This window comes from Podarcis muralis, chromosome 2, assembly GCF_964188315.1.
Source record: "Podarcis muralis chromosome 2, rPodMur119.hap1.1, whole genome shotgun sequence".
Classification (NCBI taxonomy): Eukaryota; Metazoa; Chordata; class Lepidosauria; order Squamata; family Lacertidae; genus Podarcis; species Podarcis muralis.
The window spans coordinates 8,360,441-8,384,047 of record NC_135656.1 but is presented as its reverse complement, the minus strand read 5'-3'; the positions used below and the strand labels follow the sequence as shown (position 1 = coordinate 8,384,047).

Here is a 23,607-nt window from a genome sequence, read left to right as displayed (position 1 = left end):
CTCCAATACTTTGGCCACCTCATGAGAAGAGAAGACTCCCTGGAAAAGACCCTGATTTTAGGAAAGATGGAGGGCACAAGGAGAAGGGGATGACAGAGGAGGAGCTGGTTGGACAGTGTTCTCGAAGCTACAAACATGAGTCTGACCAAACTGCGAGAGGCAGTGGAAGACAGAAGTGCCTGGCGTGCTCTGGTCCAGGGGGTCACGAAGATTCGGACACGACTAAACGACAACAACTTAAAATCAGATTCTTGAAACCAACGTTTAAGATTCCCATTTCAAAAAGCAAAGATTTTTCACCACCAGATTGAGCTGGTGGAAGATTCCCATTTCAGGACTTTGCAGAAATTGCCCCCACATATCAGTGGATCTGCACTCAAGCAACCCATTCCCAGACACACACACACACACACACACACACACACACACACACCTGTTCATTCATGATACTAATAAAAACACGATACATCTTCAAGTGACAGGAAAGAGGAAAGACCAAGCTATACTTGCCTGGCCCCCCACCCATCCATATTCTTTATTGAAATTTCGTTTTCGGAAGCTTTTTTTTATATTAAAAAGAAAAGAAAAACTTCACATCAATGACTGGAATCAGCTGATCTCTCCATCTGAGCAGTTCTCCCATGCCCAGATCCCCGATTACGTAGGTCTCTCCTGACCAGTGTCGTGTCAATTCAAATTTTTTTTTGGAAAATGAATTGTGAATACTTTATACAAAAATATCCTTTGCTCACGCTTTCACGGCGCTCAGTGTAACAAGTTAAGGCAAGGCTTTAGTGTCAAACTGTTAGCCACAGGAATGTGATAAAAGGCAGGAACATTATTGTGTGTAAACTGTTATAAAAAATTTATTCATTTTAAAAAAAAAGTTATCGGAGACGCCTTTGGCTATGACGAGAGAGAGAAGCCTCAACGTGGACTGTCTCAAAACACAAACTGACCTTCAAGAACACTGCTGGGACTCAGCCCAGGAACACAGAAAGTGAGTGTGCACGTACATCTGCGAGGGTGGTGTTGGCACAGAGATACCACAGGAATCCTAGTTATTTCCAGGGCAGGAAGGATTTCGGCGTTGCACTTCCTGCAACAGGCACCTTTTCGTTTTCGTTCCGCATGTTGGCAACGGCTCCGGCCCTCTCCCCGCCCCTCAAAGTCCCAGCACAGCCAGGGGGTTTTGGGAGACGGTCTGACTGCAGCCTCCAGGGTGAGGGGCCAATTATCTTCATACACACGCAAAGTCTTTTTGTGTACAGTCTTTTCACCCCTTGCCAGGGACCTGCGGGGATGCCGCTAGCCTTCACCTGCACTCTGGTCTCGAAAGTACTGGTGATGCAGTGCTTTGAAGGCAGAGATCCGTTTGTACGGGTTGAATGTCAGCATTTCCTAGAGGGAGACAGAGTGGGAAACATTATGAATATCACATCATTAGGATATCACAACATATCCTAACTATAGAAATTCCACGTTTGTTAACATTGTTAGATGACTTCCTCGATTCCCCCTGGCTGAGTTTCCATATAAATCATTGTAGCAGTTTTCCTAAACTAATTTTACATAAAATTTACTTAGTCCAATTAACATCTTTCTTTCTTTTCATTTTAACTTTTACCCATAGTATTCTACAACATCACATATTTAAATCCTAGGCCAATTTGGTACTCGCAAGTAATTCTATTTAAGTTATCTTAACATATTTAACTAAATAGTCTTTAAATTTCTTCCATTCCTCTGGATACTCCTCCTCCTTCTGGTCGCGGACTCTTCTGGTCAGGTCGGCTAGCTCCGAAAAGTCCATCATCTTCATCTGCCATTCCTCCACTATTGGGACTTCTTGTGTTTTCCAATTTTTGGTCAGCAAAATTCTAGCAGCAGTTGTGGCATACAAGAACAATCTAACATCTTTCTTGGGCAATTCCAAACCTATTATTCCAAGAAGAAAGGCCTCTGGTATCTTGATAAATGTATATTTCAACATTTGTTTCAATTCATTATAAATCTTTTCCCAGAAGTCTTTCACCTTGGGACAAGTCCACCACATATGGTAAAAAGTACCTTCTTTTTCTTTACATTTCCAACATAGATTCTCACTATATAGAAGGATCTGGCTACTTCTGTTTCAGTGTATCTGAAGAAGTGTGCATGCACACGAAAGCTCATACCAAGAACTAACTTAGTTGGTCTTTAAGGTGCTACTGGAAGGAATTTTTTTGTTTCAACATAGATTATCACTCTTATGATAAATCGTTGCTAGTTTTACAGGGGTTAAGTACCATCTACACATCATTTTCATAACATTTTCCTTTAACACCGTACATGCAGTGAACTTGACCCCTTTCCTCCACAACCTTTCCCAATCCTCAAACATTATGTTATGTCCAACATCTCTTGCCCAATCTATCATCACAGATTTAACTTGTTCATCCTTTGTGTGCCACTCCAACAGTAAATTATACAAAATGTAAAATGAATATCACATCATTTTTCATCGCAGGCAGAACAGGGTCCAGACCTCCTCTGCGCAAGATCTGCAGGAGGGTACCCTGAATGTGTGCAAACCCCAAATTGGGACACAGTGTGCCTTACTCCCATCTCCAATGATTCTTCTTGCTACACAGCTTACAGCTCTCAAACGTCTCTAGAATCCTATTTCGAAAACATTGCCCTGCATCATCCTATGACTAAGGGCGAGTTCACACGGCACATTATTCATACGGCGGTGATCGCCAACAGCTTGAACAGATGAAAAGCCAGCAGTCCCTCCCAGTTACCAAACACTTGAGTCACCGACATTTGTTGCCTATTTACTTCCACAGACAATTTCCCCCCCAAAGCCAGGTCACTAAGAGCCAATGACTTGGCCATGTGGCAACTTCTTCAAATAGTTTGCTTAGCAGAAATGATAAAACCCTCCCCCAACCTCCAGATAGTGTCAGATTTCCAAATGCCGTCAGCCCTAACCATCAAGGCCAATGGTCAGGGAAGAGGACACGAGTTGGGAGTCCCAACAACATTCTGAGAGCTCAGCTAGTCTAGGCATAGTTAGTTTTCTTGTGCACTTTGATAAATTGGGGAGAATTTAATAATGTCCCTCGCACTTTCCAGCCAAAGCAATCTATGATCAGGACCAGTTTTGCCACTGGAAAATACTGCTGCTTTAGATTGCTCTCCAGGGTGGATTTATAGGCTAATGATGGACGTGGATTAATAATAATAGTAAAGGTAAAGGACCCCTGGACGGTTAAGTCCAGTCAAGGGCGACTATGGGGTTGTGGCACTCATCTTGCTTTCAGGCTGAGGGAGCCGGTGTTTTTCCACAGACAGCTTTCCGGGTCATGTGGCCAGCAGGACTAAACCGCTTCTGGCGCAATGGAACACCGTGATGGAAACCAGAGCGCACGGAAACGCCATTTATCTTACCGCAGCAGCAGTACCTAATTATCTACTTGCACTGGTGTGCTTTCGAACTGCTAGGTTAGCAGGAGCTGGGACAGAGCAACGGGAGCTCACCCCATTGCGGGGATTCGAACCGCCAACCTTCTGATCGGCAAGCCCATGGCTCAATGGTTTAGACCACAGCACCACCCACATCCCTTGGGCATGGATAGAAGGCATTCAGCATATGCACATCGCTCATGCAGTGCTGCCCAAACCACACTAAGATCTGCCCTCTCAGTGCACAAGCAGAGTAGATCCCAACTACTGGAGAAGAGCGCTGCATAAATATTAAGTGCATTTAAGTGCATAACCCGCTCCCCTGATCTATTCTCCCTGCCTCACACGGTGACCTGCCCATCTCTGTGGAACGTACCAACAGCAGCTGAGCTCCCAGGGGTTCGATTTCCGGCACAAACTTCTCGACGGGCTGCGGGGAGCGGGCAGCAAAGGCGCAGCGTGGCAGAGACACGTCCAGGGGCCAGTCCTCTTCGGATGGGAGCCCGATCAGGCTGCAAGTCAAGGAGAGATCGTGAGCCAGAGTCGCCTGGTGGCTTCCCCGGAAGGCAGCCCTCTGCCAAGATGTGTGGGAGGTTACCAGGGTTCAAGACCATCACCCCAGCAGCATGTCAGTTCCTGAGCTACGCAAACTGGTTTCCCCCAACTTTGCCACTGCTGTTCTATTTCAATGGCTCCACAGCCTTAACTGATGCTGAGCACAGCTCTGGCCCATAGACCGAATTATGCTCACCAGGCACCACATTTGGCCCATGTGTCAAGGTCGGTCAGGCCATGTTCACCTGCCTTGTGCTGCGCTAAGTACCGTATTTTTCTCTCTATAAGACGCACCAGACCACAAGACGCACCTAGTTTTTGGAGGAGGAAAACAAGAAAAAAAATATTCCGAATCTCAGAAGCCAGAACAGCAAGAGGGATTGCTGCGCAGTGAAAGCAGCAATCCCTCTTGCTGTTCTGGCTTCTGGGATAGCTGCGCAGCCAGCATTCGCTCCATAAGATGCACATACATTTCCCCTTACTTTTTAGGAGGGAAAAAGTGAGTCTTATAGAGCAAAAAATACGGTATATTAAGGCTGGGTGAAAAGCAAGTGTCCCGGAACCACCAATTAGCAGGTGCTATTAATAATTGATAAATAATAATAATTTTATTATTTATACCCCACCCAACTGGCTGGGTTTCCCTGGCCACACAATGCTCTGTTCACCTGGTTTCACGAGCCCTGGTGATGAGTTTATCACCAACACTGTGGGCTGTGTCTTTGCCCAAGCAGTTTAATTGCAAACTATGTGGGCAAGAATGGGTCAATTGCCCATGATGACAGATGTCCAATTATCAGACCTGGAGCGTGGGAGTGGGGTGGGGTAGAGATATAAGGATCTGGCCCATGAGGCGGATCCAGTTCCCCACCCCTGCCTTAAGATCTGTAATAAACTGGTCTATAGTCATGTCACCTGAGATCTGAACCAGGGATGTCTGGTTCATGTCCACCACAACAGCGTTGGCCAACGTGAGAGTGCTGTTGTGCTCAGCTCCTGTCCGCGGGGTTGGCCATGGTGAGCATAGAGTTCTGGACTAGATGGGTCTTTGGACTGAAGCTTCCCAATCCCCTTGCTTCACCTATTCCCATATCACACTGCTCTTGTGATTGTGCCAGAAGTAAAGGTAAAGGGACCCCTGACCATTAGGTCCAGTCGTGGCCGACTCTGGGGTTGCGGCGCTCATCTCGCTTTATTGCCCGAGGGAGCCGGCGTACAGCTTCCGGGTCATGTGGCCAGCATGACTAAGCCACTTCTGGCGAACCAGAGCAGCACACGGAAACGCTGTTTACCTTCCCGCTGGAGTGGTACCTATTTATCTACTTGCACTTTGATGTGCTTTCGAACTGCTAGGTTGGCAGGAGCTGGGACCGAGCAACGGGAGCTCGCCCCATCATGGGGATTCGAACCACTGACCTTCTGATCGGCAACTCCTAGGCTCTGTGGTTTAACCCACAGCGCCACCCGCGTCCCTTGTGCCAGAAGTAGATCCCCTAAAATTATCCGCTTCAATTTTTGTTTTTAATCACCTCTTCCAACGTTTTACAGTTTAAGTCACCCTGGAACCTTCGTAACTTTTCCGTTTCTTTAAATTTCAAATTCTTGTGCTTTTCAAGGAAACCTTTAGGAAAGAATCCTTTTGATCTTTGTGAGGCTGAGCCCACTTACCCAGGAGTAAGCATCAGTGAACCCAATTAAGCTTACTTCTAAGTAGACACATACAGGATTGTCTAAGTGGGGGACTTCATAGATCATTCTTGCCACTCCTCTTTCCCTTCCTTTCTACTGTTTGTCCCACTTCAAGAGAGAGACACGCACCTTGAACTACTTTAGCTTCTCACAATGTTGGAATGAGTTTAAGAGACCTGCCAGACTAAATAATCCAACATTTATTTGCATTCATTATGCAAGTAGCATATTTGGAAAACTTGGAAGTTTTCTGACTTGTGCACGCACAAATTTCATTGTGAATGATCCAGAGACCACCTACAGTGGTGCCCCGCAAGATGAAAAACCTGCAAGACAAAAGGGTTTTCCCTCGCGGAGGACGCTTCGCAAGACGAATTTCCCTATGGGCTTGCTTTGCAAGATGAAAACGTCTTGCGCGTCTCGCCATTTCCCCCCGCTTCCCCCCCCTTTTTCAAAGCCGCTAAGCCGTTAATAGCCTTTTAACAGCTTAGCCGCTAAGCCGCTAATAGCGCTAATCCGCTTAGCTGCCAATGGGGTTGCTTCGCAAGACGGAAAAACCGCTAGACGAAGAGAATCACGGAACGGATTCTTTTCGTCTTGCGAGGCACCACTGTATTTCAACTCCTTGCTGCAAGTCAGGATCTTTTCCTGCTAACCAGCAATCATCAAACCCAGTGCAACCTTCAATTAACTGGGGCTGTCAGAGCAGATAACTCCAGCCAACATCACCAGACAGGTCTGTGCTCTGCAGCGGAGAACACACACTCGTCACTAAGACGAGGCAATGCGAACAGGGTGGGGAGAAATCCCTCAGGACCCCAGGCCAGAATTTACTACCGTATTTTTCGCTCTATAGGACGTACTTTTTCCTCTCCAAAAATGAAGGGGAAATGTGTGTGCGTCCTATGGAGTGAATGCAGGCTTTCGCTGAAGCTATGCGCAAGCCTTTGGAGCGCGGCGTGAGTTCCTGCCGGGCTCCTAAGGCTTGTGGATAGCAGCCTGAAGCCCGGGGAGCGCAGCGCCAACTCCTGCTGCGCACCCCGGCTTCAGGCAGCTATCCGCAAGCCTTCGGAGCCCGGCGGGAGTTTCCGCCGGCGTCAAAAGGCTTGCGGATAGCAGCAAGCTCCGGGAGCGAAGGCGAGGTTGCACGCAACCTCGTCCCCGCTCCTGGACCCGTTCTGGGGGCTGGGGTCAGGGGAAGCTCGGGCTTCCCCTGCCCCAGCCCCGTGGCTAAAAAAGAAGCCAAGACTGTCTTGGCTTCTTTGCAGCTCGGGGGGGGGGGATATTTTTTTTTCTTTATCCCCCTCCCCCCAAAAAACTAGGTGCGCCCTATGGTCCAGTGCACCCCATAGAGCGAAAAATGCGGTAAGTAATAATAATAATGAGGAACTTCTCTTATGCATACACATGACTTGGCTTAGCACGCTCATAAAAACGAGCAGAGTCATGCACGACTATGCTGAGTAAGGCTAATGACCTAACGAAAGAGATCTCCCTTTCCCCCAGTGACTTTCGCCAGCCCTTTGGAGCAAACAAAAAGGCGAGACTCACTCAAAGATCTTGCCTAGCTGGTCAGCTTCAGAGTTGCCACAGAAGAGGGGCCTGCAGAGAGGACAAAAGGGAATTGTGGTTACTTGTCATCGCAAGCCCTAAACATGAATTACCAGAAGCCTCTGTCATCAGTTTTTTTGAGTTCACGTGTAGGACATGTGATATATTGTGTCCCTGCAATACTGGAACTGTATTACAGGCAGTCTGTCACAAGGCAGTTGCGACTTGATCCAGAGAACCAGGAAATGTAACATTCAAAATTGCACCGGGCAAAGACAGGGTTCCCTGGCCCAAGCCATGCCCCAGGCAATGGTGGCTAGCAAACAATGAGAGACAGGGGTGAGGCGAAGAACAGATCTATTGATAAGGTTATAGCACCTCAGGATGGTCCAGTTTACTCATCCCACTGGTCAACTGGAAGGCTAACCCTTCCCCAGTGGTCCATGTAATGTCACCAAGCAATGACAGAGGATTTCATCATACACACAGCAACTTCATGAGCCACTCTCTCTCTCTCACAACCAAGCAAGTCTTCAAGGAGAGCACAACTTTCAAAATTAAGAACTTTTTATTTTAAAAGGTTTATAGAAACACCACCACTGCTACATTTCCGACCAACCCTTTCTCCCTCATTTGACCCTAGCCATCACCCTGCGAGGTAGGTCAGGCTGAAAGAAATACAGTCACCAGCTCATCAAAGTCTCGAAGTTTCACAGCTGGGCAGGGATTTGAACCCTGGTCTGCCAGGTCCGAGTTCAACCACCACACCAGCTCATGAATGGCTCTGCTTCCCCCCATCTTTTGGTGGAACCAGGGATTTGCACAAGAAGATCCCTTCAACAGGACTTTGTGAAGCCAAGTCTACATGCCAAGTTTCTGCACTCCGATGTCAAGGTGGAGAGCCAGAAGCGCAGGAAGCACTCATGGAAAAATGCTCTGGAAGGAGGCAGCCATCTTTTTGGCGGCAACTTCCTGTTGTGTTCTGCACCTGAACATCTGAACAGAAGTATACACCTGATGTGCCATGCCTCAAACAGAAGTGCTTTTAAACAGCAGTCTTCAGCCATTTCAAACCTGAAACCTACCTAAATAACCATCTGGGGACCCACTTCTTAATATATCAACATTATTTATTTGTATGGTGGTATGGTTGCGAAAGGCTGGGCTGAATAAATCCCAAGCTGGAATTAAGATTGCCGGAAGAAGTATCAACAACCTCAGATATGAAGAAGATACAACCTTGATGGCAGGTGAGGGTGAAAGAAGAGAGCGCAAAATACTGTCTGAAGCTCAACATCAAAAAAACTAAGATCATGGCCACTGGTCCCATCACCTCCTGGCAAATAGAAGGGGAAGAAACGGAGGCAGTGAGAGATTTTACTTTCTTGGGCTCCATGATCACTGAAGATGGTGACAGCAGTCATGAAATTAAAAGAAACCTGCTTCTTTGGAGGAAAGCAATGACAAACCTAGACAACATCTTAAAAAGCAGAGACATCACCTTGTCAACAAAGGTCCGTATAGTTAAAGCTATGGTTTTCCCAGTAGTGATGTATGGAAGTGAGAGCTGGACCATAAAGAAGATCACTGAAGAATTGATGCTTTTGAATTCTGGTGCTGGAGAAGACTCCTGAGAGTCCCATGGACTGCAAGAAGATCAAACCTCTCCATTCTTAAGGAAATCAGTCCTGAGTGCTCACTGGAAGGACAGAGCCTGAAGCTGAGGCTCCAATACTTTGGCCACCTCATGAGAAGAGAAGACTCCCTGGAAAAGACCCTGATGTTGGGAAAGATGGAGGGCACAAGGAGAAGGGGATAGCAGAGGACGAGATGGTTGGATAGTGTTCTTGAAGCTACCAGCATGAGTTTGACCAAACTGCGAGAGGCAGTGGAAGACAGGCGTGTCTGGCGTGCTCTGGTCCATGGGGTCACGAAGAGTCACCTAAACGACTAAACAACAACAAATGGTTGCTGTTAGCCATCTTACGCCAGGCAGCAGTGGCCTCCAACTCTCCAGCTGAAAACCAGTGGATTGGACACAACACCAACTGACAAAAGTCTCTTTGAGCAGCTTTTTTTCTTAGGGGAGGTGGAGGGGGTGGTCAAGAAGGCGTCTGACTGCTCTGACAGTGCATGACAAGGAGGGTTTGCAGAGAGATTGATGAGCATTCTCAAATGCCAAATAATACGCAGATTGAGTTGACAGACCAATCTAGCTGCCACCTCACCGCAGCGGCGTCTTGAACAAAGACAGTGATCTCAGAAACACACAAGGCGAACGAGCACACAGTTGCAAGCCAACGTTGAGCCAAATACTGAATCATATTAATTCACCAAGAAGCAGTGGGAGGAGAATGCTGCTCTATTTTATGTTTTTATGATGTGAATAATTTTTAAAATCATTATATTATATTTTAATATGCATTGTACACTGTTTTGATTATTTTTCTAATATTAAGGCACCTAGAAATCTTACTGGCAATCCTAACATTCTTAGCTGTGAGGATATGTGACCGTTTTAAAAACGTTTTTGGATGCTCTTAATTTTTTTAGAAGCTTTGTTTAATTTATTTTTAACTATTGTGTTTTTCTGTCTTCTTAGTTTGCCAGATCCTGAGTCCCTCCCATCAGATGTCAAGGAAATAAACAACTAACTGACTTTTAGGAGGCATCTGAAGGCAGCTCTTTATAGGGAAGTTTTCAATATTTGATGTTTTACCGTGTTTGATGTTTTAATTTATTGGAAGCAGCCCAGAGTGGCTGAGGCAACCCTGTCAGATGAGAGGCATATAAATGCCGTATTTTTCCTTTTTTAGAAGACGGCCCCTATTTTTGGGAACTCAGATTTAAGAAAATGGAGGGAGATGTATCTGTGTATAAAAAGGTAAAGGTACCCCTGCCCGTACGGGCCAGTCGTGTCCGACTCTAGGGTTGCGTGCTCATCTCGCTTAAGTGGCCAGGAGCCGGCGCCGTCCGAAGACACTTCCGGGTCACGTGGCCAGCGTGACGAAGCTGCAGCTGGCGAGCCAGCACCAGCGCAGCACACGGAAACGCCGTTTACCTTCCCGTTATAAAGTGGTACCTATTTATCTACTTGCACTTAGGGGTGCTTTCGAACTGCTAGGTGGGCAGGAGCTGGGACCGAACGACGGGAGCTCACCCCGTCACAGGGATTCAAACCGCCGACCATACGATCGGCAAGTCCTAGGCACTGAGGTTTTACCCACAGCGCCACCCGCGTCCCTGGTATCTGTGTATAAGACACCCCGTAATTTTTGACATTGTTTTTAAGGGGAAAAACCTAGTCAAGGTTTTTCCCCTTAAAAGGAAAAATACGGTAATAATACAGTAATAAAATACGGTAATAAAAACACACGAAAAAAATACGGTGATAATATATTACTACTACTACTACTACAGTGGCTACAAATGCCTTCCCAAATCATTGTTTTCCCAAAAGCCTGAACAACATAGCAGAAGTGCCTGCGTGATTGTAGCAGGAAAAAAAAGAAAAAGAAAGCCCCCAAACCATTTGCAAGCTTCTTCCCCCAACGGCATCTGTTGCCACTCCATCTTCTGCAAAGCAGGTCACCAGCTCCTCCCTGCCTTGCAGTCTTCAGCCCGAAAGATAAGCAAGACAGGAGGTTTGGGCAGGCCCAGCCCTAATCTATTGTCTCCCAGCTGTGGTAATGGCTTGGGGATCTAACAAGCGGAACGTGCCCCAGAAATTCACAAGACCAGTCCCCCAACTGCAGTTTGCAAATCCTTGGCAGAGTTTATATTGTCGAAGCGCACGGAAAGCAAGGAGGGGCAGCATGCAGGTCTTCCGAAGAGTGAGGAGACGTAACGTATTCTTGGGACTCACATCTTTTCCCTAACGCTACTTGTGCCTAAACCACCCCACCCCATTGCGTCTCCCTCGCTGCTCCCATTGAGTGGGGTGCATTTGACATAACCCATGAAACTCGCCGCATGACTTGGGCCAGGCCCTGTCTCTTAGCCTCTGACACAGAGTTGTTGTGATGATAAAATGAAGTAAGGGGGAACCTTGTTCTCCTCCTTCGGCTACTTGGAGGAAGTGGAAAATAAATGTAATAATGAATATGATTTTTCAAAAGGGCCAACACACACACACACACACACACACACACACACACACACACTGGTACCTTGGGTTACAGACACTTCAGGTTACAGACTCCACTAACCCAGAAATAGTACCTCAGGTTAAGAACTTTGCTTCAGGATGAGAACAGAAATCGTGCTCCGGTGGCGCGGCGGCAGCAGGAGGCCCCAATAGCTAAAGTGGTGCTTCAGGTTAAGAACAGTTTCAGGTTAAGAGCAGACCTCCAGAATGAATTAAGTACTTAACCTGAAGTACCACTGTACATGCAAACCTCCTTTTTTGCCCAGTCCTCCCTCGCCTCTGTAAACAGCCAATCCATGCCAATTTGTGCAAAGCTTTTAACAAAATACAATGCACAAGACTACAAAAGTCTGCTCTGACTGGCAGTGGCTCCCCAGGATTCAGACAGGGGTCTTTTCCCACTGTCAGGGATTGAACCTGGCACCTTCTCCACGCAAAGCACTTTCTCTTTCCCAAAAGAGGGGTGTCCTTGCCACAGAATGTGCCCTGCTGTGCCAGTTACTGAAGGCACATTGGCCCCATCCATACTACCCATTGAAAGGAGCACCGTACCACTTCTGAGTAATCAATAGCGTCCCCCAAAGCATTCTGGGAAGTGTGCTTGATTGTTAAGCCACTCCGAGAACTCTCCAAAACAGCTCTCAGCACCCTCAACAAACTACAGTTCCCAGGATGCTTTGGGAGAAGCCAGAGCTGTTTGAAGTGGGATGCTGCTGTTTTGAACATACGGTACAGATCAGGCCTTTGGCACACAGCACTAGAGCTGCAGCAAATCAACTTCCCACCCTACAGCGGTGCCCCTGACAGCCAAAATACTACCCCATTCCCTGCGCCTGGTGAGATGCGCCAACCCTGCCGCCACCGCCCCGCACGCGAACAATCTTCCCGCGCCACTCACTTCCTCCGAAACATTTCTGCAAAGATGCAGCCGACACTCCACAGGTCCACGGGGGTAGCGTAGGCCGACTGGAGCAGCACTTCTGGAGCCCGGTACCAGAGGGTGACGACCTGCGGCAGAGATTTGGCAAGTGTTCACAGGTGAAGGAGGCAGCTTGTTTATAAAGCGCCCCCCCCCCGCTTCCGCTCAATGCATCACCACGAAAATCCCTTGAGCAGCCCGTGCACTTTGGACCTAGTTCTCAAGAGACATGCTGGGCATGGGGCCAAGCCCCATTCCTTTCAGCTACATGGGATGGCCTTTCTGGCTGCTACTTTGATTGGCAAGGGGATACACCCAGCCCGTTCTACTTCCCAGGGGGCTCCTGGTCAGCCAGCCTCAGTTGGGATTCAGCACAGCCTTACAATCTGCAGCTCTGTGTCCCAGAGTCAGGCTTCAGGGGATCAGATCACGGCGGGCAGCCAGAAATGGGAAAACAAGAAGTTCTTACCATGGTATTTCACTTCGCACAGAGAGGTGGATGATGCCAACTTTCAGATAATGGCGTTGCTCAGAGTAAGGTCCCACCCCCTCCGTCTCTCCTATTCTACACCATCCCTTTGCCGGCTGGTCTGTGCTCTCTGCCTCTGAGCTTTCTGTTCTACTACTCTCAAAGCATGCCTGATCCTGGGAGAGGGGGGTCAGGAATGCTTTCTAAAGACACTGAGTCTGTCAACTCTCTCTCCCCTGGTGCTTCTACTTCCTGCTGCTCTCCCAACATTTCCCAGCTTCTCCCCTCTGCAGCCTCTGAACTATGACCTTCTGCAAACCACTGTTCTAAATCTATAATGTCCTCCTCTTCTTGGGAAGGTTCAGGAAGAGTGGGGGGACAGGGTAGTCCCCACCATTCCTCCTCAGTCCAGTCCCCGACACCCAGGCCTGAAAATGGTCTTCCATGTAACTGTTGGGATACTGCTGGGGAGACGGGGGCATCAGGCAGACCCCCAACTGGCTCCAGCCACCAGCCGGCAGCAATCACAGGTCTCCCTTGGAACAGTATCAAACAGCAACATGAGCCTCAGATACGTTTACAGACTTGTGCACGCTCTTATCAGCAGAGTGAATAAATCTTCTCACAACGCAAGAGGCGGACAGAGCCATGTGTAAGCATTACCGTATTTTTCGCCCTATAGGACGCACTTTTCCCCCTCCAAAAATGAAGGGGAAATGTGTGTGCGTCCTATGGGGCGAATGCAGGCTTTCGCTGAAGCCTGGAGAGCGAGAGGGGTCGGTGCGCACCGACCCCTCTCACTCTCCAGGCTTCAGGAGAGCCCCAGCGCCAGCCCCACAAGGTCGGGGGACAGAGGGAGGCGGAACGCCGCCATCCCGCTGTCTCCCGAAGTGGTTTGGAGGCTGACGGCGGGGAGACCCCGCCACCAGCCCCGCAAGCTCCGGGGACAGTGGGGAGGCGCAGCACGTCTCCCCGCTGTCCCCGGACCTGATCTGAAGGCAGGTGGCGGGGAGAAGAGCGCTTCTCCCCGCTGCCGGCCCCACAAGCGCCTGGGGGGGAATAAATTTTTTTTTCTTTATTTCCCCCCAAAAAAACTTGATGCGTCCTATGGGCCAGTGCGTCCTATGGGGCGAAAAATACGGTATTTACAGCATTTTATTCAGCATAGCTCAGGAACAAAGGAAAACATGTCTGCTTCCCTTCGCCTCCAGCAAAACAGCAATGTACAAAAGCAATATAGAAACTGAAGTTCCCAGCAAGTGCTGGAAGTAAACAGGCATGTGACACACAACAGTCATGCCTGTTCCCTTTCAAGGTGGAACGGAACTATATCCAACAGTAACATGTGTGGAGAACCTGGTACCCTCGTGATACTGTTGGAACTGCAACTCCCATCACCACCGCTTTCCACTGGCCATCCCTACAGTGTAACGTACCTGCCCCATGGACGCTCTGGCGGTCTCCTTTTCGTGCTGTGCTTAAATCAACAGAAGAAGAGAAGAACCAGACAGAGAGCCGCCCACCCCATATCAGCTGAAGAGATCCAAAGATCTGAGAATTCCCTAGTCAATGTGCCAAACTGGTCATGCATGCCAGAGCAAAAGCCCTTGGATCTTTCACGGGACCCAGCCAAAGTAGACTCACCAGTGGCGTCAGAGCCATCTGGCAGCTGTAGATGCGAGCCAGGCCAAAATCAGCCAGCTTGACTTGACCAGAGCTGGTCACCAGGATATTCTCCGGCTTGAGGTCGCGATGGACAATGCAGTTTGAATGCAGGAATTCCAAGCCGCTCAGAAACTGGTGCATCATGTCCTGGCAGGGGGGAAAGAAGAGCATGTTGTATCAACAGCCACACTTTAAATGCCTAAAAAAGGTAAAGGGACCCCTAATCATTAGGGACCCCAGTCGTGGCTGACTCTGCGGTTGCGGGGCTCATCTTGCTTTATTGGCCGAGGGAGCTTCCGAGTCATGTGGCCAGCATGACTAAGCCGCTTCTGGCGAACCAGAGCAGCGCACGGAAATGCCGTTTACCTTCCCACTGGAGTGGTACCTATTTATCTACTTGCACTGGTGTGCTTTCGAACTGCTAGGTTGGCAGGAGCAGGGACCGAGCAATGGGAGCTCACCCCGTCATGGGGATTCAAACTGCCGACCTTCTGATCGGCAAGTCCTAGGCTCTGTGGTTTAACCCACAGCGCCACCCATGTCCCTTTAAATGCTTTAAAGTAAAGGTAAAGGGACCCCTGACCATTAGGTCCAGTCGTGGCCAACTCTGGGGTTGCGGCGCTCATCTCGCTTTATTGGCCGAGGGAGCCGGCATACAGCTTCCGGGTCATGTGGGCAGCATGACTAAGCCGCTTCTGGTGAACCAGAGCAGTGCACGGAAACGCCATTTACCCTCCCGCTGGAGCGGTACCTATTTATCTACTTGCACTTTGACGTGCTTTCGAACTGCTAGGTTGGCAGGAGCTGGGACCAAGCAATGGGAGCTCACCTCATCGCAGGGATTTGAACTGCCGACCTTCTGATCGGCAAGTCCTATGCTCTGTGGTTTAACCCACAGCACCACCCGCATCCCTTTAAATGCCTTAGGGACCCCATATTCAGACGCCCCCTCCCAAGTACCATCCTAGCAGCAATCCAGGATGCTCATAGGGATGTTTACCTTTATTACCTCCACGGGTAAGCCGGGAGGTGGCGTTTTTTCCAAATACGCTTTCAGGTCCTGATCCACGTGCTCAAAGACCAGCGTCACTTTTGTCTCGCGCTCTGTCCGTGTTGTCGTGCAAACATCCATTAGCCTACAGGGTGAGGAAGATGCTTATAAAGTGCTCCAGAACTATGGGGCTGTCCCAGAAACTCCAGCAGGTACAGAATGCTGCAGCGAGGCTCCTCACGGGGTCCCTGTCATGGGAGCATATTCACCTACTGCTTTTCCAGCTACACTGGCTCCCGGTGGAGTACAGGGTCAGATTTAAGGTGCTGCTTTTGACCTTTAATGGCCTTCATGGCCTAGGACCCTCGTACCTACGGGACCGCCTCTCCCGGTATGCCCCACGGAGAGCCTCAAGGTCCATAAATAGCGACACTTGAGTGGTCCCGGGCCCTAAGGAAGTTAGATTGGCTTCAACTAGAGCCAGGGCCTTTTCCACACTGGCTCCGGCCTGGTGGAACGCTCTGTCTCATGAGACCAGGGCCCTGTAGGATCTGATTTCTTTCCGCAGGGCCTGTAAGACAAGAGTTATTCCGCCTGGCCTTTGGCTTGGAGCCAATTTGATTCCCTCCCCCTCTTTCTTTTTTCTTTCTCCTCCTGTGATGAGGCTGCATTTTAATATTTTAATGTTTCTATATTTTAATGTTGTATTTTAATGATGTTTTTAAGTTGTATTCATTCAACTTGTTTTCATTATTGCATGTTAGCCGCCCTGAGTCTAGCCTTGGCTGGGGAGGGCGGGGTATAAATAAAAATTATTATTATTATTAAATGCGAGCTGAGCTTTGGACAGAGTAGGCCAGTTTCCACACACAAACGCAACCCCTCTCTCCATCCAGGGAAACAAGAAACAAGATCACAGATCAAGGACACATTCCAGCCAGGCAAAAACTCTCAAGGAGAATACAAAGCAGGGCCAGTGAGAGGTGTGGCTTGGCAGTGTCAAGGACCAGAGGACCATGGCTGTCTCTAGGCCTGAGGCTCCCCACCCCAGCTGTCACTGCTTACGGAATTGCTACCCATTCAGAGTATTTAGGGTTGCAGCCCTAATGAAAGAGGAAGTCCCATCTTCCAAGGTTGACTCCTACCCTACCCTTCCCCCTAAAAAACCCAACTATTGCCTCTATGCAAAAAACAACAACAACCCCACAAACACACCAAACCAATGGGCCAGCAACAGAAATTGCTACCACCCCTGAAAGCAGTGTTCAAAATTAGCCAGGCGCCAGGCTTTCAACTACTTGCAACCAAGTGAAGATGCCTTGGCGCCAGGATGGCAACTGGAGGTGCACGCCTAGAGATCACTGGAACTGGGCTGTTTTCACTCACTAATGCCCCACCCTGTAGAATCCTATCAGTTATATTTTATCTGCACAATCGTAATGAATTTGAGGAACCAGAATGCTTTTTTCTGTGCAGCCTGAACAGGAGCAGTGAACAACGCGATAGTTAATTGTTGCAGCTCGTTGTCACTTACACCCCCCCCCCCCGCCGCCCTGCTCACAGTTGTGAAAAAATAATGTTATGAATGGTCCATGTTGCCATTAAGAAAAAGAGGTGGGAATAGGCCAATATATATATGGACTGTCCCTGGATCAAGAGACTTTTCTTCTCAAAGTTCTCAAAGCTCTTAACATAGCTCAAGGTTGTCCTCTGAACTAGCCAGAAGTTTAATTGATCGTGCATCATTTGAAAAGACTTTAGGGCCATCCTGCTCCAAAATGGCAACTTTTTGGTGACTCTAACCTTGGTTTAAGGAGCCATTTGGTGCCAAGCTTATAGATCTGAGTCTCTAACACTTCCTAAAAGGTAGGAGCAACGAGGGGGATCTTTCCCGTCAGCTAGCACCTCCCTGGGGTGCCAGTTTTCAATCGCAAGACTCCGGGGAAAGTAAAGGTGGTGCCCTCCATAGGGAAGCTGAATTGCATCTCCAGCTGGCATAGCCAGTCATGGAGAACATGTGGCCCTTCGGGTATTGCTGGACTCCAATTCCCATCAGCCCCAGTCAGCATGGTTAATGGTAAGAGATGATGGGTATCGGAGTCCAGCGACATCCGCTGGCTACCTTGCTCTGCTCTTCACTAAGTGAACAGGAGCTTGGCCTAAAGTTTGCATAACTTTGTGGGGAAAGGGTGCAGCAGACAGATTTGAACCAGAGGCAGGAACAGAGGCAGACAAACGCACTGTGTGTGTCTGCAAGTAGCCCGCTTCCTTCCTAGTTCTTAAGAAATCCCAGCCTTAAGGGAACCAGGCAAAATTCCAACTGGCCCAAGAACAAAGACAAGTCTGCTCCAGTCAAAGGAGAGCCATTCACTCTGAAATGGGCTCTTTCAGGAGGGTCTCCATGCCTCCTATAGGTCAGGTTATGAGCCAGCCATTTCAACAATCCAGGCCCAAACTCTATAGGTCTCGTCCGTGAGCGTCCTTCACCCTATCCCTAGCTCGTATTCATGCTAGTGTAATTCTCAAAGAGGTGTTCTGGAACATTAAAAATGGCGGGACTTAGGCCAAGCAACAACACAGGTTCCTCCTGGCTTACAGGACACAAGACCAAAGCCTTAATTTGAGCTTGATCATAACCTCATATTCAATACAGTCCCATCAATTCTGGAACATCACACTGTGATAATATTATATCTGAGTATGTACAGAGTGCGTCTCCCTCCCATGCTAGCCTCAGCCTCCCCCTCTACCATGCTTGCAGCCCTTCAGACGTCCCTGACCACTAGTCTTGCTGACCCAAAGGGCCAGAGGATCAATACAGGAATGGACAAATACAATTTGGCACATTGCTCTACTAGAAAAACTGACATTACAAATAAAAGCAATGAGACATGATAGATTACTTTTCTGTTCAATGGTATAGATTTGCTCGATGGACAAAAGATAGCCCTAACAAAATCCTGCCGCCGCCCACTGAACTCTCTGGAGAGCCTTATTGGGATAAGGACAATGATTAAATGGTAAACTTGTTAAAATACTTGGAATGCAATGAAAAATAACATCATCATGGATATTCTACAGCTAATTTACTACAGAAGCAAAAACCATGCACATCATTGGTCTTCATAACTTCAGCTATGTTTCCTATGGATAAAAATTTAAATATGAATAGTGTGTTTAAAAATAAAAGATCTGAAGGGCCACAGGTTCTCCGCCCCAACCTATGCCTTTGGAATTAATAGGTGTGTCTTAGCATTCAGAGGCCATTGTTTCAGGTAGCCTTGGAATGCCGGGCTCCTTCCTCTCTCGCCCCTGAAAGAAATCGATTGCAGCACATGCCACAAAGCACACACTCCCAAGCCCCACCCTGGGATCCTTACAGTCACACCCCCCCCCCCCGTCACGTCCCTCACCGAACAATGTTGGGATGGTCAAAGTGCTCCAGCCGCTTCAGCAAGGCCACCTCGCGGACGGTCGACAGCGGCAACCCGTTCTCGCTGTTCTGCACCCGGACGTTCTTGAGGGCCACAAACTTGCCGCTCTGCAGGTCGCGGGCCTTGAAGACGGTGCCATACGCCCCGATGCCAATCTCGGCCACGGGCTCGTACTGATCCCGCACTCCCATGGCCATCCTGGCAGTCTGTTCCAAGAGGCCGCAGAGGCTTCACGAGATCGAGGGGAAAGAAGGTGGTTAACAACGGTTAGACATTCCCTTACAGTAGGACAGCAGGTTCCCTCCAGTGTCCCAATGCTCAGCTCCCTCTCCTTCATTCTTCAGTGAAACGCCGGTCTGTTCCTCCCATGTAATATAATAAAATAATAATAATAATAATAATAATAATAATAATAATAATAATAATAATATTTTTTTATTATTTATACCCCATGCATCTGGCTGAGTCTCCCCAGCCACTCTGGGCGGCTCCCAATCAAATGTTAAAAACAGTACAGCATTAAATATTAAAAACTTCCCTAAACAGGGCTGCCTTCAGATGTCTTTTAAAGATAGGATAGCTGCTTATTTCCTTCACATCTGAAGGGAGGGTGTTCCACAGGGTGGGCGCCACTACCGAGAAGGCCCTCTGTCTGGTTCCCTGTAACCTCACTTCTCGCAATGAGGGAACCGCCAGAAGGCCCTCGGCGCTGGACCTCAGTGCTGAACGATGGGGGTGGAGACGCTCCTTCAGATATACTGGACCAAGGCCGTTTAGGGCTTTCAAGGTCAGCACCAACACTTTGAATTGTGCTCGGAAACGTACTGGGAGCCAATGCAGATCTCTCAGGACCGGTGATATGCGGTCCTGGCGGCCACTCCCAGTCACCAGTCTAGCTGCCGCATTCTGGATTAATTGTAGTTTTCGGGTTACCTTCAAAGGTAGCCCCACGTAGAGCGCATTGCAGTAGTCCAAGCGGGAGATAAGTAGAGCATGCACCACTCTGGCAAGACAATCTGCGGGCTGGTAGGGTCTTACCCTGCGTACCAGGTGGTACACTCTTTTCTGATGTCACAACCGCACCACAAGTTTAAAGCGCGTTTGTAGCATTTCAAGAGACACAGCTTACTTCGAAGAATTCTTGGAACGATGGTTTGCATCTCACTGAGCTGCAATTCCCAGCACCCTTCACAAAACTATAGTTCCCAAGATCCATGTATTTTAAATGTATGGTGTGAATGTGACCTCGGCCTCTCTCTTTATTCCCTCACTCCTGATTCCAGGAGTCCCCCTCCTCTCTGGTTATCCCTCTAACCTTTACTTCTCCATCCCTGAGACAGGAGGAAACCATAGGGGAAAAGTTGGCTCCCTTGTTAGATGAATTTGGAGCACCTTCTTTTAAGGTTGAAGAGAGAGACTGGCTTAACATTGGCCATGGACCAGAGCTCCCCAAACCCCAGTTTCCATTATCAAGAAATGTGTGAAGAGTGCTCCTGGGCATGGGCAGATTATAGTAACCAGATAAAAGGAGACAAGCAGGGAAGCTATGCTTTGAATTACTTAAGCAGGAGAGGGAGTTTCAGCAGGGGCACAGCTAATTGCACCTTCCAATATCTCCTCCTTTGTACACCATTATATACAGCATTATGAGTGACAAAAAAATACAGCCTTCAAAGGCTTTCAATCGAGCCTTTCTAAGTAGCACCCCCGCCAACTGATCCCTCGACACATGCACACCCAGCCACTCCATTCTGGGAAAGCAGATACATTTGTTCCACTGAACACCCTTAGTTGCTAGCACCTTTCTCAGACAGTGCGTGTGCAATTGCTCCATGTGCATTGGGGGTGGAGGTGAGCAGGACTGCAACTGCAGAGACACTAAGCCAGGGGTAGGCAACCTAAGGCCCAATCGCCTTCTCAATCCAGCCTGCGGATGGTCCAGGAATCAGTGTGTTTTTACATGAGTAGAATGTGTGCTTTTATTTAAAATGCATCTCTGGGTTATTTGTGGGGCATAGGAATTCGTTCATATATTTTTTTCAAAATATAGTCCGGCCCCCCACATGGTCTGAGGGAATGGTGGACCGCCCCACGGCTGAAAAAGGTTGCTGACCCCTGCACATACTGTATGAACTTGGCCCCACATAAACACACCATCAGGGACCCTGCAAAAGCAGCCTCCCCGATCACGCACAAGTGAGTGGGTGTGTACTCAGCAGACAGTTTAGTGAACATGTGTAGGCCAAAGCCTGCTGCCATGTTCCCACTCTTGCCCCAACCTCACTCATGGAGTGTACACACAAGTACGCACGCGCGCACACACACACACGTTGACTAAAAAGGACTCCTGTCTCATAATCGCAAACCAGGAAGAGTGGGTGTTTTCCCCACCCTCTCAAGGCATGTGGGCGAAATGGGGATTCCAACTCACGTTAGTACAGAACCCAGGGTGATCATTTACACAGGGTACAAGTGTGTCATCCGATGTACTTACTGACTCATTTGCACCTTGCTTCTTGTAATTCACCATCAACTTAAACAGATTGTTTCTTGGCCTCTGTGAATGCACAATGCCACTGCTACAGGGATGGCGGAACATGAGGCCCTGTAGGTGTTAGGCTCCAGAACTCCCATCATCCACGGCCAACGGCTACGCTGGCTGGTTATTATGGGATTTGGGAGCCTAGCAACATGTGGAGGCCCTGTCCTGCTGGGCAATACTGTAGGGGCACCTTTCTCCTGGGATGCAGGTGGCGCTGTGGGTTAAACCACAGAGCCCAGGACTTGCCAATCAGAAGGTCGGCGGTTCGAATCCCCGCGACGGGGTGAGCTCCCGTTGCTCTGTTCCAGCTCCTGCCAACCTAGCGGTTCGAAAGCACCTCAAAGTGCAAGTAGATAAATAGGTACCACTCTGGCGGGAAGGTAAACGGTGTTTCCGTGTGCTGCTCTGGTTCACCAGAAGCGGCTTAGTCATGCTGGCCACATGACCCGGAAGCTGTACGCCGGCTCCCTCGGCCAATAAAGTGAGATGAGTGCCGCAACCCCAGAGTCGGTCACGACTGGACCTAATGGTCAGGGGTCCCTTTACCTTTACTTTCTCCCACCACAATAATTGCTCCACACAAAAATCCCGCCAGCGTCTTCTTCAGGACCCAGTTGAGGCACCAACTGGCCTACAAGAACACACCCTACCCAGCAATGCAACAACAATTATGCGTCCCACCACCGCCTGGGACAGTTCAGTCAACAAAGCGTGAGGCTCTTCATCACGGGTTCGAGCCCCACGTTGGGCAAAAGATTCCTGCATTTCACGGGGTTGGGCTGGATGACCCTCAGGGTACCTTCCAACCTGGCGATGCCATGTTTTCAAGAGGGTTTTGCCCCGTTGAGTTGGTGTCAGCAAAAGCGTGCATTTTGCAGGCACTGAAAGAACAACCGAACAGGAGGAAAGAGCCCCCCGTTCCTCAGCTGCACGACGTTGTTCGCCTCAGGGCTTGCAATGCAAACTTCCTTTTTGAGCGCTGAAGATTTCAGCGGCAGGCCATTTTGCTGAGCAGAAGCCAGAGCGCCTCTGCCCATTGCGACTCATCGGTCGGCTCTTCCCGCGCGCAGGTCGCGCACCCCCTCCGGCCCCGACCCCTAACCATGCGGGCCCCCGCCCCACTTCCCCGAACAAAGCCCCATTGTGCGCTCCCAAGCTTGCAACTCCTCCCCGGGGATCGCTGCCACATGCTCCCTTCCTCGCCCAGATGGGCAGGGAAACAAAAGCCCCGCTTCTTGCAGCCTCCGGCGAGAAACCCCAACTTGCAATAACTTGACAGCAAGTTTGCAAAAGGGGGGGGGGGATCCTCAGGCCAAAGCTTCTTCCAACGATCGCAACCCAGTGCAATGCTCCCCCCCCCCGCATGCACCCACCCCATAATAATAAAGCCCCCCCCTTCCCTCTGCCAAGCACGGAGGGGCAGCAGGTGCCTTTGTCTCCAGAGGAGCGAGCACGTTGCTGCCCCCCCCCCCCGTTGCTAGCGATCCTCCGGGCCCGGACTCACCCAGCTGCAAGCGGCGAAGGGGCTGCTCCGTCCCCGCCGCGGTGGAGCGCAGGGAAGCGGGAGGAGGGAGGGGGCGTGGCTGGAAGACCTGGCCCAGCCAGCGAGGCGGCGCGGCCAGAGCGGCCGCCGGAGCGGAAGTGGGTCGCCATAGTGACCGGCCTGAGGGTTGTGGGCGGGGCTTGGTCTTTGCTCAGCTCCCTCCCTCCCTCCCTCCCTGGTAAAGAGGCAGCCGGGCTCAGTGGTTAAAGCCAGGGCCGGATTTACGTACATAAGCTAAACAAGCTAGAGCTTAGGGCCCCACTCGCTTGGGGGACCCCCAAAAATTAAAGGGGGAAAAAAACTTGGATGTACATTTCCAAAATATAAGATAATAAAAAAAAACCTCCATACAGCAACAGTGTTTTGTTGTGTGTGATGTAAGTAATGGGCCCCGCCTGCTCCCTAAAATATCAATTGTATTTCAGTTCAACAATTACTTTGATAAAATACATATTTTGTTACGTGCAAATGGCTTTGGATACCTATTAAGTCCATAAATTACAGCACCGTATAGTATATATTCAACACAAAGAGCAGCGACAATTTGTTGTTGACAAAGGACAGCTGGACATAAAGGGCCCCATTACATTCAGTAGCTGAGGGCCACATCAAACCTAAATCTGGCCCTGGTTAAAGCAACGCCCTCCTGTAC

At 49.2% G+C, this 23,607-nt stretch overlaps 1 protein-coding gene across 1 annotated transcript; it reads right to left on the bottom strand.

Annotated features, from left to right (window-relative positions):
• Positions 1-470: 470 nt before the first annotated feature.
• On the bottom strand, positions 471-23,080 carry CDK4 (cyclin dependent kinase 4). The gene is made up of 8 exons (XM_028721511.2): positions 22,917-23,080; positions 18,850-19,098; positions 15,446-15,581; positions 14,425-14,592; positions 12,291-12,400; positions 7,246-7,296; positions 3,827-3,962; positions 471-1,401 (listed from the first exon to the last, which is right to left on the bottom strand). Exons 1-8 carry the CDS (start codon positions 23,063-23,065, stop codon positions 1,309-1,311), a joined length of 1,092 nt encoding a protein of 363 aa, XP_028577344.2. The 5' UTR covers positions 23,066-23,080; the 3' UTR covers positions 471-1,308.
• Positions 23,081-23,607: the final 527 nt, after the last annotated feature.

What these genes read in the sequence shown, in the direction of transcription:
- CDK4 (XM_028721511.2), bottom strand. Translation starts at nt 23,065, where the DNA reads ATGGCGACCCACTTCCGCTCCGGCGGCCGCTCTGGCCGCGCCGCCTCG. An exon ending in AGATGGCTCTGACGCCACTG is followed by an intron (nt 12,401 to 14,424) that starts GTGAGTCTACTT and finishes TCTCTGCCGCAG; the next exon opens with GTCGTCACCCTCTGGTACCG. An exon ending in GCAGAAATGTTTCGGAGGAA is followed by an intron (nt 7,297 to 12,290) that starts GTGAGTGGCGCG and finishes TCCTCTCTGCAG; the next exon opens with GCCCCTCTTCTGTGGCAACT.